The sequence below is a fragment of the Megascapheus bottae genome, unplaced genomic scaffold (assembly GCF_031878675.1).
Source record: "Megascapheus bottae isolate mThoBot1 unplaced genomic scaffold, mThoBot2.hap1 H_1, whole genome shotgun sequence".
In the NCBI taxonomy this organism is placed as follows: Eukaryota; Metazoa; Chordata; class Mammalia; order Rodentia; family Geomyidae; genus Megascapheus; species Megascapheus bottae.
In genome coordinates, this window is record NW_028327858.1 from 1,338,082 (window position 1) to 1,352,210 (window position 14,129).

The 14,129-nt window shown below is 39.5% G+C and overlaps 1 protein-coding gene across 2 annotated transcripts in view; it reads right to left on the reverse strand.

Moving 5' to 3' along the window:
* Positions 1–5,754: 5,754 nt before the first annotated feature.
* Positions 5,755–14,129, reverse strand: part of LOC150038975 (acyl-CoA:lysophosphatidylglycerol acyltransferase 1-like) — a 58,415-nt gene continuing 50,040 nt past the window's right edge. For both annotated transcript variants that reach the window (XM_090328159.1, XM_090328158.1), the window contains 2 exons: positions 9,716–9,822; positions 5,755–6,105 (listed from right to left, as the gene is read on the reverse strand). In XM_090328159.1, the coding sequence (XP_090184285.1) occupies positions 5,954–6,105; positions 9,716–9,822 (259 nt within the window). In that variant the 3' untranslated portion in view covers positions 5,755–5,953. The remainder of the gene's footprint in view (positions 6,106–9,715; positions 9,823–14,129) is intronic.

Sequence of the window (14,129 nt, forward strand, 5' to 3'; positions counted from 1 at the left end):
TTTGTCTAAAGGATCCAATTATATCTGATCATTATATCTAATTAAGTTTTTCTGGTTATGAAAGGAGCCTGTTTTGTTTCCAGTGGTTTGTTAGCCCTCTTTCTGGGCTTTGCTTGTGTACCCATTTTTTTTTTCTATGACTTGACCTCTGTAAACAGTGTTTCTCTAGCCTCAAGGTCAATAACAAACTTACCCAAATCCTGAGAGGTAAAAATTTATTGATTGCTATCATATCAGCATTTATGATATGGTTTCACCTGTTCATACAGCTGACTTCTTAGAGCCAAGAAGATTTTGTTTTTCCTTTTAAAAATACATTTTTTCCACCAGGAAGAAACATTTTTTAAATATGTAATTTCGTATTAAGTGGGCATTAAAAACAATAGCTTTCCTCCCAGCTTGTGAAGAAGACTGGTCAGCAATAGATCTCTGAGTGCTTCAAATTTATTTTCATGCCTCTGCCCCAATCTGTTCTTCTACAGAAAGTACTTCTCAGAGGAAGAAACTAGAACCTCACCAGAACAGCAGATTAAAATCTAGATAAAAAAGAGGTAGAGTAAACTGTAACTAACTTATTTGACAAAGTATTTTGACACATTTGAATTTTTCAGTGGGATAACATTCTACAAACAAGTAACTAAACAATTTATGTTTCAAATGCTTACAAGGAAGTATCAGAGATGCTTATAATACATTTACTTAGCGTTGAATAATAAAAACAAAATTGTAGAAATATACAAGCTTCCCTTGCACTTAAGGAAGTTTGTTCTCAGATGAAAAGCTCACTCACTAGTGTTGATCTGAATGCTTTTCCTCAGCCTTCTGGGCCTCTTCAAGGGTTAGTGGTAGCAAGGGTTAGTGGGCAGCAAGTAAATTAGTTTTGAGAAGTTTATCCAATATTAACAGTTAAAAACAAAACTCAGAAATCCAACCCTACAAATAATAGGGCAGTGGTGTGCTGGAGACAGCTCCTACTGGCTCCCAAGAGCCAATCAATAACTTTAGGATTCTTTTCCCCCGGTATTTGCTGAGCAAGTTGTTAAATAACTATTATTAAAATTGAGTTATATGAAGTTAAATTGGTGCTCTATACATATGGCTCTGTATAAGCAGAGAAGAATTTAACAGTACAGTAAATCACATATTAGATTGGATGACGATACATTTATTGGGAGACGAGTTAGTAATTCAGGACATAATGCTGAAATGCACATCTTGGTTGTTCTGAGACCTTAGTTTGACTATAATGGTTTAGCAAACAGCAATTTAATATCTTGTTGAGAATCAAGATATAATTGGTAATCTGGATCAATGATATTTATAATTTAGTTACTCATGGACACATACTTCTTTTTTTCAGGACAGTAGACTATTACCAGCATACCACAGACTGGGAAGACAGAAAGAAGGGGACAAATCATGAAATCAGTGAAGGAAGCCTGCCATGTTTTCATTTGGCCTTTCAGCTTACTCTCAACCTTTTGGCTGCTTCATAGGCTCTAGGTACATGCCTACAGGGGTTGGTATTCACACAGCCCCAGAACACAAACACTCCAACCGCATTACTTAAGAAGGAAAAGCATTGTACTTGAAAAAAATCAACTTTATTTTCTCTACGTTTTAAAAAAAAATAGAACCAGCTATTTTGCTGAGAAAAATGCTTCTTTTGGTGTTTACATCTAAATTTCTGAAAAGGTGATCTGGTTACTACTTTTTGATCCAAATGCATTCGTAAGCCAGATTCATGTGTGACCAGCCCTTTACAGAAGTCAGTTACAGAGGCCACAGCCTTTACACTCATTCTCATCACACAGTACGTCATATCATGCAGGTACACAAAGAAAGGTCAACAAGCCAAAGTAAACATTACAGCAGAAAATGAAAATCCATCCATATAAAATAAATAGAACTTCATAATACCTGTAAAGAAAATGAAAGCACTTAATAAAAAATGGCAGCTGAATGTGTAACTGTCTCATTACCCAATCATCAAGGAAGTTACTGTAAAATGCATAGATTCCTTACATGTAAAGAATTTGTGCATCACAGTCATGTGTTCAACAGTTTTACACAATAAAAATAAAGCCATTTGAAATGTGTGCACACTTTGCAACTTGAATACACTTAAAATCTTTTTGCTCTTTGAACTGTTTTTAAAAAATATTAAATGTAAAAATCCTCAGGTGGAAATTTTGGAGAAACTCCCATGTTTTATTTTCATATGGCTACAGTCACCCTCCCCCAACAGCTCGGCACGTATTCCCATGGCCCGCTTCCTAAGTGCTGGGGACTGGTGCAAAATGGTTATAATACAGCACCCGACAATGACTGCTCCAGAGTACACTCGGCCCTTGTGTGAGCCGGAACTTTTCAACTTAGGTGGTTTTGGTCCCAAACACATTAGTCTTGAATCCTCCTAAAATGAACTAGTACACCTGTTGCCCCATGTTCCTTTTGACTTTGCCTTGCATGATAACAATGTAAAGCCCACAGCATTGCAGGACAAAGGAAACAAAACAAAACAAAACCACATAACAAACCACTATTATCCATCCACTGTGGACCACAGTTGAATACTCTCACATTGGTAACTCTGGAGTGAAGTCCTTTGTAGTGACTTAAAACAAAACAAAACAAAACAAAACAGAAATAGTACACTCTTCCTACTCAGTAGTGCAAATAAAACATTTTTTTAAATATAAAAAAGAATACAAGACTACTCATGATCAAAGATTATAACCAGGACCAAATAGTTCAGAAGGGTCTTCAGAAATGATTGTCAAAAAAAAATTACCAAGACCAAACCACAAGAAGTGAGCAACAAAAGTCAAGAATGAAGTTGTATTCTCAACACCAAAATGATGCTCTGAGGTTTACACTAGGGAACTGAAGATTTCATGTTCAAAACAATTTTAGTTCCACTTGCTCTTGATTATTCAGGGATGCCTTTCCCAGTCCCGGGATTAGTCAGGCTTTGGTACTTCTTCCTGATAGTAGTCTATATTTCCATTTCACTTCACTTACTTATTAACACAATCATGAATACAAAGGCAAAAGAAGTCAATCAATTCTCTCATTGATCCAAAGAAAAAAATCAGAAAAACAATTTAAATTAGTAAGCATCCCTGCAAGGAAAAGAAAGTTTGATGAGAGTAAAAACCCACACTCATACACAGAACTTTTTTTTTTGGCTTCCCTATGACTTACTACTACTGGATTAACCAACCAGTAAAAATTATGCAGTAATCCTTAATTCCACTACTGTGGAAAATTAAGAATTAGCTGTAACATCAGAAGAGATTAAATAACATGACAAATCTGAATTAATAGCTATCTTCTATTCTCAGCAATTTTGCCCACCCAAACTTCACTTTCTCCCTTGACTTTTCTTTGTTTGCATTGTGTATAAGCTTCTCTATAACACCAATTGCTCTTTTTGAAGCTAAGAGTGAGTTACTGGCTTGGTCACTTTGGGAGTCACTGGACCCTATTGTGGCTGATCAGACTCTATGACTCACTGACACTGGAATTCAGTAGGGAGTTCTCAAACCTTCCTACAGTGGGAATCTAGGAAGTCCAACTAAGCCCAACAACTGCTGAGATTTGTAACAAGCCACTGGTATAAAGCAGACAGTCTTCCCCCCAACACATTTACAACAAAGCATAACCTCCTTTTGTTTCACTTTACAAAGAAAGCACAGATAGGAATTTTTATTCAATTCTGTATAGTGGCATATTGCTGCTGCCCCAGATTGCCATAAATGAACATGATCCTTTCTTTACATGTCTTAGTGCAAGCAGGGAACTCCAGTTACTAAGAAGGAAAGCACTATCAATGTTCTCAAACATATTTTGCAAACATTTTCAGAAAGAATTGAAGAGGGGCAGGACAGTCAAGTGCACATCTATTTATAACGCATGGATCTGTTTTCAAAAGGTAATCACAAATCTATAGATCACTTTAGAGACTGTGGAAATGACACTGCGTTGGAAATGTAAAGCATCTTAACAGGAGAATGTGTCTACTGCATACAGTATATTTAATAAAATCATGGTTCCTTTGGAGCACAGTGATGGCAAAGGTGGCCCAAAGCCACTATTATGTATGCACAGATGCATTATTTTTTGGATTAGACAACTGACCACTCTACCCTGTAGTTTCCTTTGCAATGAGGAAATGGTCTATTAGCTAGGACTGTACATGCTATACTTGACAGTGGGCAACCTCTCCCACAGATGGCTAATGCCTCAAATGAACAACTTCAATTCATCCTACAACTGAGTAGTGTTTGGCATATGTTTTAAAAAAAAATTGTACAGCTTCTCTTTGGCTTACTATCATCACTGATACCTCTAAATGAGACTTTCCACAAATTCACTCATTGTAGAACACACAATGAACTTCCAAAAAACCCCATTAATAGCAACTGTTACCACACCCAACATAGTCTGCATTTTAACAGTAGTGGCATAATATTTCATGAGGTATTTTCAGTTAATGAATCATTCTCTTTCATGTATTCTCTGAGTTATTTTAAAGATGAAGCTGCTGTAAGCTTTTATTTGGTGTTGCTTTAGCTTTCCCACATAACGGGGAAAATCCACATTTTTTTTGTTTATTGGAAACAGAACATTAGCCTTTATTTTTGTTCAACAGTCTACTTCTCAGAATTATTTATGGGATTAGTGGAGATCTATAGTGCTTACATCACAGAAAACTACCACTGACTTATTCCTGGTTCTTAATAGTCTCACAATCCTAAGCCAAAAACGAAAACAAAATCTTCTACCTAAACACTGATGGAGGGCCTGAACTTTTGATAAAGTTTGGTTCTCCTATGAGGTAAATCAAATGAACACAATGACAAGTTAAAAGAAAAAGCTTTCTAGAACTAATAGAACCTTGGCTTTACCATCGTCACTGGAAGAGACTGAGAGCCTTTTGTGCCAGTCTGCCCCTGGTTAGGCTGCCCTGAGTGGCCAGCTGCTTGTTGTAATGACAAACACACTGCGATCTGCACTACCTCTGGGGCGCCCGCAAGACCTTATCACCACTCTATGCCAATCAATGTCTTGCTCAAGCTCTTATATTCCTACTAAACTAGTCTGATCATTTGAATGTTTTGTTTCAACTATCCCCAATGGCATTTAGTGCTCCTATGTCGTGATGTGAAAAAGTTTCCTGCTGCAAACAGAGGCCTAAGGTCAGGCTATGTCTGCATCTGGTAAAAGCGTATTCGGTAAACTACAACCATCAGTTTGTGATATGCCTTCTGCACAGAAAGAAAATTGGTGACACAGTCACAGCAGGAAGGAGAGCACAAGTACACGTAAACACGGTGTTGGCCTGAGCTAGCCTCTGAAGGAGCACAGTCAATGCCAGGTGTTCAGTGACACTGCCCCACCCGCAAGAAAGCCAACATTGGGTTTCCTCCCAGGTTGATGACTGGAGTCTGTTACTGCACACAGCCAGGACACCAATCTTCAGGAGGTGCCCGGCTGCTCTTCTCAGACTACCAGAACCACAGTGTGGGTGAGTGAAACAAGGGCGCCATGGAGCACTGCTCTGATGGAGCTTACTAGCTAGGAGGGGTGCACACAATTTCAGAGCCTGAACTACATGACCAGGTGTATCTGGTGGCAACAGAGTTTCTTTCAGATGTCTTCTAGGATGATTTTTATGATTTCTTCTTTTCCAAATATGATGTTTCTTTAAATATATGGTAGAGCGTTTCGCTTTAAAACAGGGAAATTTCTTAAAATATATTATTAGCAGGTCATTATATTACTGATCTTCATTTTTAGTGAAGTTTTAAAATATCCCAAAGGGGGATAAACATTAATCCATCCATTGAATTGCCTTTGCTTTTTGATAGTATTTTGATTTGCACATGTAAAATAATGTACACTTATGGAAGTCTGAACTCCATGAGGACCTTGACAAAGTCAATTTCTAAAATAGGCAATGGTAAAAATACTGAATGATGTTGTACCACATATAGCCTGACAAAAACGCAAAAGACTGTATGAGAAAGATCCACATGTTGCTGAGAGTCATCTCCTTGGAAACAGCTTCTTTATGGCCCTTGAGAGGTGGAAAGGCTCCTAAAAGATATGATAGAAACTGGTTTTATTGTGGTAGCAGATATCCTGGAATAAAAGTTGAAGATTATTTTAATTACAATTGTGTTTTTCTGTGATTTTTTTCATTGCTTTTGAGAGATTTTTGTTTAAACTGTGTATTCTTGTCTTATATTTTGGCCCTTAACTTTATTACTCTCCTTCTCAGTAAATGGCTGGATCAGTGGCATCCAACCCACACCAGAAAAATGCCCACCCCGAGCCCTGTCATTCTTCCCTCCAGCTTTATTTCTTTCTTGGCATTTTTCCCCAATCTGTAACGGGCTCTTGTCTCTGTCTCTGCCCTTCTCCTTGTTTTCTACCTGTCTGCCAATGAAATAAAATCTGCCTGAGAGCCAGGATTCTGGTTTCCTGTCTTATATCTACTGAATCCTGACAGAGTTCCACAGATCTATAAAACTGACATCAAACAACTTCTGAAATAACAAAATTTATACTAATTCCTTTATTTACAAGTTAGGTTGGTTTCTGATCTTGAAAACTACTTGTATATATTTGTGGCTGGGAGACTGGCCTAGTGGTAAGAGTGCTTGCCTAGGATGCACAAAGGCCTGGGTTTGACTCGTTGGTACAACATACATAGAAAAAAAAACAGAAGTGGTGCTGTGGCTCAAGTGGTAGAGCATTAGGCCTTGCTCAGGTCCTAAGATAAAGCCCCAGGGCTGAAAAAAAAAAGGTGCTTATATAATACTGACATTTTCAAGAAGCATTATGGGTTATGAAATATATCTCAATAATAAAAAAGGGGAATACAAAGTAATTAGACATTTCTAAGTTCTCTCCTGGAAGGAAAACTAGATTATTTCAGAGCAAACTTACTGAAGGTCATCTTTACCACTGTTCGGCATTCAGTCTGCCCTTGCTAATAATCCCCCAGGGTAAGCTGATTCACAAAGGGATTTGCTTCTTGCAAGCAATTCAGAGTGCACTTTAAGATCTCAAGGTCTAATATGAAAACAGCTTTCTTAAAAAGAGACTTGCTGGGTGCCAGTGGCTCATGCCTGTAACCTTAGCTATTCAGGAGGTTGAGATCTGAGGATCTTGGTTGAAAGCCAGCCTGGCACTAAAGTCCATGAGACTCTTACCTCCAACTATCAGAAAACTGGAAGTGGCACTATGGCTCAAGTGGTAGTGACAGACTTGAGCTGCAGAGCTCAGAGACAGCACCCAAGCCCAGAATTCAAGCCTACGACTGACCCACTACAAAAAAAAGGACTTCCATTATTTCATTATTCTTGCTACAATTTAGGCCAGATATCACAAGACAAATGACTGAGGATTAAAGGAGAGGGACCATGTTGGATTCCTCTCTCTCTCTCTCTCTCTCTCTCTCTCTCTCTCTCTCTCTCTCTCTCTCTCTCTCTCTCTCTCTCCCTCCCTCCCCCTCCCCCCCCCTCCCCCCCCCCCTCTCTCTCTCTCTGCCAGTCCTGGGCTTGAGCTCAGGGCCTGAACACTGTCCTTGGACTTTACCACTTGAGCCTCAGCACCACTTCCGGCTTTTTTCTATGTATGTGGTACCAAGGGATTGAACAGGGGTCTTTGTGCATGCTAGGCAAGCACTCTATCCCCAGGCCAAACTCCTGGCCCCATGTTGGACTCTCAACATTCAACATCTCATCATCTCATGCCTTCTCAGCCCTTCAGTCAAGACTGGATTCTGAGATCCAAGACACCTTTGTTTCCTTTTTCATCCCATTTAGGTACTAGAAAAATAAGCCTACAGCCTAGCAATCCCTCAAAGCACTTGAGAAGTCTCTGGCATTCAACCAGTATCACTCCTTTCTTTCTTCTTCCCCCTTCCCTCCTCCTCTCATGTTTTTCTTATTGCAGTTCTCATGAAATACTGAGAAGACAGAACAGAACAGAGCTTCAAATCGACATAATTTACCTTCCAAGGAGTAAAGCCTATATCCATGAAAATTTAAGAAATAAACTATTTCTTCATGGAAACAAAGTTTTCTGCTTCCCAGATGCCACGAGGTAAGCAGCTTCTTTCTACTTTGTGTCTTTTGCCTAGATCTTCAGAGATCAAGTGACCATACACTAATTTTTTTTTTTTTTTTTTTTTTTTTTTTTTTTTGCCAGTCCTGGGCTTGAGCTCAGGGCCTGAGCACTGTCCTTGGACTTTCTCAAGGCTAGAGCTCTACCACTTGAGCCTCAGCATCACTTCCAGCTTTTTTCTATATATGTGGTACTGAGGAATTGAACCGGGCCTTCGGGCATGCTAGTCAAGCACTCTACCAATAGGCCAAACTCCCAGCCCCAACACTGAGATTTTTGTAGCTGGGCTCACAGCTAAGAATTCACTTTGAGTCTCAGGAAAGACTTTGTTTGGATTTTTAAGTAATGTTGAAACTCTGAAACTTTGGGGACTTAAAGAGTGAACTAAATGCTGACCATGAGATGGAGCCAGCAGCAGAATTCATGGTTTGGCTCTGAATTATTGCCGGGAAACAGTAGATGCCAGCCTGTGGCATTCCTGGAAGATGATGCAACCTTTAGGAACTGGGATGTCATGAAAGAACTGAGTTTACTAGTGAGGCAGGGCGAGCCCTTGGATGAATTTTTGGACCCTGGACCCCCTCATCATTTTTGCTTTCCAGCCACCATGAGGTGAGCAGCTTTGCTACACTACACATCACATCCACTAAAGTAATTTTCTGCCTGGTCCCAGACCACTGGCCCAAGCAATGGACTGAAACCTCCGAAACCATGTGATAAATCTTTCTTCCTTACATTTTCATTTTTGGCGCCAGTCCTGGGACTTGAACTCAGGGCCTGGGCTCTGAGCTTTGGATACTTTTTGCTCAAGGCTAGTGCTCTGCCACTTGAGCCACAGTGCCACTGGCTTTTTCTGTGTATGTGGTACCAAGGAATTGAACCCAGGGATTCGTGCATGCTAGGTTAGAAGTCTACTACTGGACCACAATCCTAGCCTAAATTTTTTTTCGTCAGTAGAGGAGCTTGGACTCTTGTCCCTGAGCTCTTCAGTTCAAGGCTATCACCCCACTCATTGAGCCTCAATGCCACTCTCAGTTTTCTAGTGGTTAATTGGAGATAAAAGTCTCTCAGTCTTCAGTGCCTGGGCTAGCTTTGAACTGCGATCCTCAGATCTCAGCCTCCTGAGCAGCTAGGATTACATGTGTGAGCCACAGCACCTGGCTCTAATTTTTTTTACTAGAATTTTAAGAAATGACTGCAAATATACTAATAATCAAGTATAGTGATTAGACATGGATGTTATCACTACTTCATAAACCACCTCACATAATGGGGGTATGAAGTACTACAAACATTTGAAACCCGTGTTCCTTCTTGTGTACCCTCTTGAATTAGATCCACTGTGTGACATCACACTTGTCACATGGTACTTGCCCATAGGCTGATAAAAATGAATATATTTAACATAAACTTATTTTTTCATAATTTCTAACTATTTTATTAACTATAAAAATACCCTGTTTTCTTTAGGGTATCAACAGAACTTTGAAAAAAAATGGTTCTCTCTTCAAAAGCACACATTTGAAATTTCTAGAAACTTTACAAATTCGTGTAAATAGAAGAGACTAGGTACCTGTTTCATAAAAATGTGATAAGAGGTCCTCTTTTTCAATAAACCGTTGATAGAGCCAATTGGCAAGATCATCTGTCTCCAGGGGTACATCTTTAATTGGAAAGATCCTATTAAGAGGGGAAAAAGGGGTAAAATGACCCTTAATTCAGAAGTGAAAATCATTTAGAACCATACATTAGCTTTGATGATAAAAAGCTGAATGAGTCAGGTGCTGGTGGCTTATAATTGTAATCCTAGTTACTTGGGAGGCTGAGATCAGAGGATCACAGTTCAAAGCTAGCCTGGGCATGAACAAAGTGCATGGTATTCTTTTTTTGTTGCTGTTGATCATGGGACTTGAACGCTGGGCCTGGACAGTGTCCCTGAGCTCTTCAGCTCAAGGCTACTGCCCTACTCCTTGAGCCACAGAACCACTTCCAGTTTTCTGGTGATTAATAGGAGATAAAGAGTCTTACAGACTTTTTAGTTTCTGGGCTGGCTTTGAACTGTGATCCTTAGATCTCAGCCTCCTAAGTTGCTAGGAGGCATGAGCTACCATGCCTAATTCCTGGTACTCTTATTTTCAAATAACAACAGAAAAACCAAAAGTGGCTTTGTGGCTTAAGTGGTAGAGTGTTAGCCTTGAGCTGAACAGCTCAAGGACAACGCCCAGGCCCAGAGTTCGAGCCCCATGACCACAAAAAAAAAAAAAAAAGGCTGGGATGGGAGTGTGGCCTAGTGGTAGCATACTTGCCTAGCATGCACGAAACCCTGGGTTTGATTTCTCAGAACCACATACACAGAATAAGCCAGAAGTGGCTCTATGGCTCAAGTGGCAGAGTACTAGTACTGAGCAAAAAGTATCCAAGGACAATGCCCAGGCCCTGAGTTCAAGCCCCAGGACTGGCCAAAAAAAAAAAAAAAAAAAGCTGAATGAACTTACTGCCCACCTTGAGCTTTTGAAAGGGTTGCTTCTTCAGCTTCTCAGGGCCTCCTGACCTTTTGAAGTTGTTGTTGATGACACAACAGTCATTTATACATTCATATAAAACATTCAGTAGCATACTTTCTATTAGGTGCTGAAGACATATTTTTAAATTGTGCTCTATGAATAATTACTAGGAATAATTGTATCGCCTGTGATTACACACATGACCACCATGTCCAGTAGAGACAACTTTTACTGACTAAAGACTCTGGGATCATGTCTTCATTCAACAGGAAATATGACTGTGTTCATTAATGACACCAATGAAGTGAGAAGGAAGGGGGCAGTGCTGGTGTTACTTACTATGAGCTTTTCTTGTTTTCCAACTTTGTGGCAAGTTTTCACTATCTTTTCTTTACTAAAGGCATAAAAAATCAATTTTTAAAGACCTGCAAAAATGCATATGAGAAATGGCAGTTCTGCTCCTCCTTCCATTTCTCCCTCCCCGGGGAATTGATTGTCACCTCTTTTTAAAGGGTTATCTTGGTATTTACGACTATGTTTCTTCTGTTGCACATGATTTCTGACTCCCTGATAATGGAAGATAAGAATCAAGTTGCATGGGTTGGGAGTATGGCCTAGCGGTAGAGTGCCTGCCTAGCATACTCCCCCAGAAAAGTCAGAAGTAGGGTTTGTGACTCAAGTGGCAGATCACTAGCCTTGAGAAAGTCGGAGGACAGTGCCTGAGTTCTGAGTTCATGCCCTAGGACTGGCAAAAAAAAAAAAAATCTAACCAGCCTAGGTCCTTTCACAAATGTAGTCTCCAAGTGCTTCACACTTGGAAGAAGTCAAATTATCCCTATTCACAGATGATAGAATTCTATAATTGAAGATCTTAAAGAAGGTGGGTATTGGTGGCTCATGCCTAAAATCCTAACTTTTCAGGAGGCTGAAATCTGAGGATCTGAAGCTACAAAGAGGATCCATCTGTGAGTCCTCTTTGTTCTCTTTAAGATTATAGCTGTCTCATGTTTTCATTTCAACATTCATCTTAAATAAAAACATTATGAGTCACAAAGATAAGCACCTTATAATTAAGTCTGAGGCTTGTGCATGTGTAATTATTTGGTACCATATAACATTACCAAAAGCAAAGGCCAGAGAAGTGAGCAAAGGCATATTTAAGAGCAAAGCCTATTCTCTCATCTCATAAAGTTCAAGGCTGAGCTGTGGCTCTCTGTAATCTTTCCTATTTTTATGTTTTAGCAGTAGTGGGGCTTGAACTCAGGGCCTCATGCTCTTAGTCCTTATTTGCTTTCCTTATATTTTTGGTAGGCTCTCTTTCTACTAGAACTGGCCTCAGACTGCAATCATTCTACCAACAGTCTCCTCCACAGCTAGGATGACAGGTACACGCCACAGTATCTAGTTTACTAATTCCAGTGAAGTCTTGCTAACTTTTTGCTTGGGCTGGCCTCAAATAGCAAGCCTTCTGATCTCTACCTCCCACATGGCTAAGCATGAGCAACCATGCCTGGTCCTTCCTGTGACTTTCAATATCTATTAAAGTAAGAGAGGGGTTCTGCTTTCTGTAATAGCATAGTCATTCACAGATAACAATTATAAATTCTAGACAAAAGCATATTGCAAACTGCACTGAGAGTCACTAAGAGCAGGCAGCTATGGGAGGCAAGACAGCACATGAGGGCTAACCTGCCTCAAGTTTTACAACTTTTCCTCTGAGAATAATTCTCTGTTAGAATCATATAGGGAGGACAAAACTTATACAGAACCTTGTGTAAGTCTTATTGGTTGACAAATCAGAAGTCAGAGATTAGGGTAACAATAGCAACTGGAAATCCAGGAATTTTCAAAGGAGTGAGTGGGGTTTAAACACCACACAAGTCACTGGATGAGATCTTGAACATGGATGCATGGGCTGATGCTACCAGAATTAACTTCCTCAGTTATTAACCATCATAATTCTGGGCACAGAAAATTTAATCATTTGTTTCTTTTTCTTTTTTTCCAATTTAAATGGTCTTAAAAGAGTAGCTCAGATTACAGACATGAGCTATCAGTACCCAGGGGATACTGCTCTTTTAATAAACTTTTCTATAATCTTTACTTAAAAAAAAGAGCAATCTACTTCGATTACTGATTACTGTGTGCCATAGGATTAAAACATTGAAATGAACAATCCTCTAATTCAGCAAAGGATCAAATGTAGTGAATATCAGGCAGTTATCTTGGAATCAAATAAGAGGCCTTGGTGGGGGCGGGGGTGGTTAAATAATTAAATGTAGACATGTCAGAAATAAACCTTTAGAAGACCAATAGCTATCCAAATAGAAAACTAACTCCTTCTCTTTGGGAAACAAACATTTTTACTACCAATAATCTAAAATGGGCTTTTGACAGAGTATTTCATGGAAATCCATAGAATTTGATTTAAATTACTAGATAAAATTACACTTCCAAAAAAGATGTAAAACAATGAGTAGATGTTCCTCTCTACATTTAAGTCAGAATATCTAAACTTTTTTGTTTTTTGTTTTTTTTTTTCCTCCAGTCCTGGGACTTGAACTCAGGGCCTGGGCACTGTTTCTGGACATATTTTGCTCAAGGCTAGCACTCTACCACTCAGGCCACAGCTCCACTTCTGGCTTTTTCTGAGTATGTGATACTGAGGAATTGAACACAAGGCTTCGTGCATGCTAGGCGAGCACTTTACCACTAAGCAATGCTCCCAGCCCTAGAATATCTGAACTTTTAAATAATCAAGATACCAAAATGTGAGCCAACAAACCCAATTAAACCCTCAATTCAAACATGTCAACTACACGTAAGGAACCAAGCATGGATGGAGATGCTGAAATAATCAATTCCTGATTTCAAAAGGTTAGTAAGAGTGTTGGGAGTTTGGCCTAGTGATAGAGTACTCGCCTAGCATGCCTATAGCATGCCTAGTATGTACTGCATACCACATACATATTTGCCTAGTATGTACCACTAGAAAAAGCTGGAATGATGCTGTGGCTCAAGTGGTAGAGCTCTAGCCTTCAGAAAGCCCAAGGACAGTGCTCAGGCCCTGAGTTTAAGCCCCAAGACTGGCAAAAGAAAAAAAAAAAAGGTTAGTAAGAGAGCAAAGTGATGAAAGAAATAAGCCATCAAATATGGCGAGTGTTGTATAAAGAGTTTAAAGAATTACCATGTGAGTTTAAATGAAGGAATGTTTGTGTTCATTTGTGGCTCAGGTTATAGAAAAAAGTGTCACTTGAATTTGGGTTAAAGGAGTAAAGGTTGGGCTGGAGTGTGGCCTAGTGGTACAATGCTAGCCATGGCATGCATGAAAACTCAGGTTCAATTCCTTGGTACCACATACATAGAAAAATCTAGAAGTGGGCCGGGAGTTTGGCCTTGTGGTTAAGGTGCTTGCCTAGCATGCATGAGGACCCGGGTTCGATTCCTCGGTACCACATACATAGAAAAAAGCTGGAAGTGGTG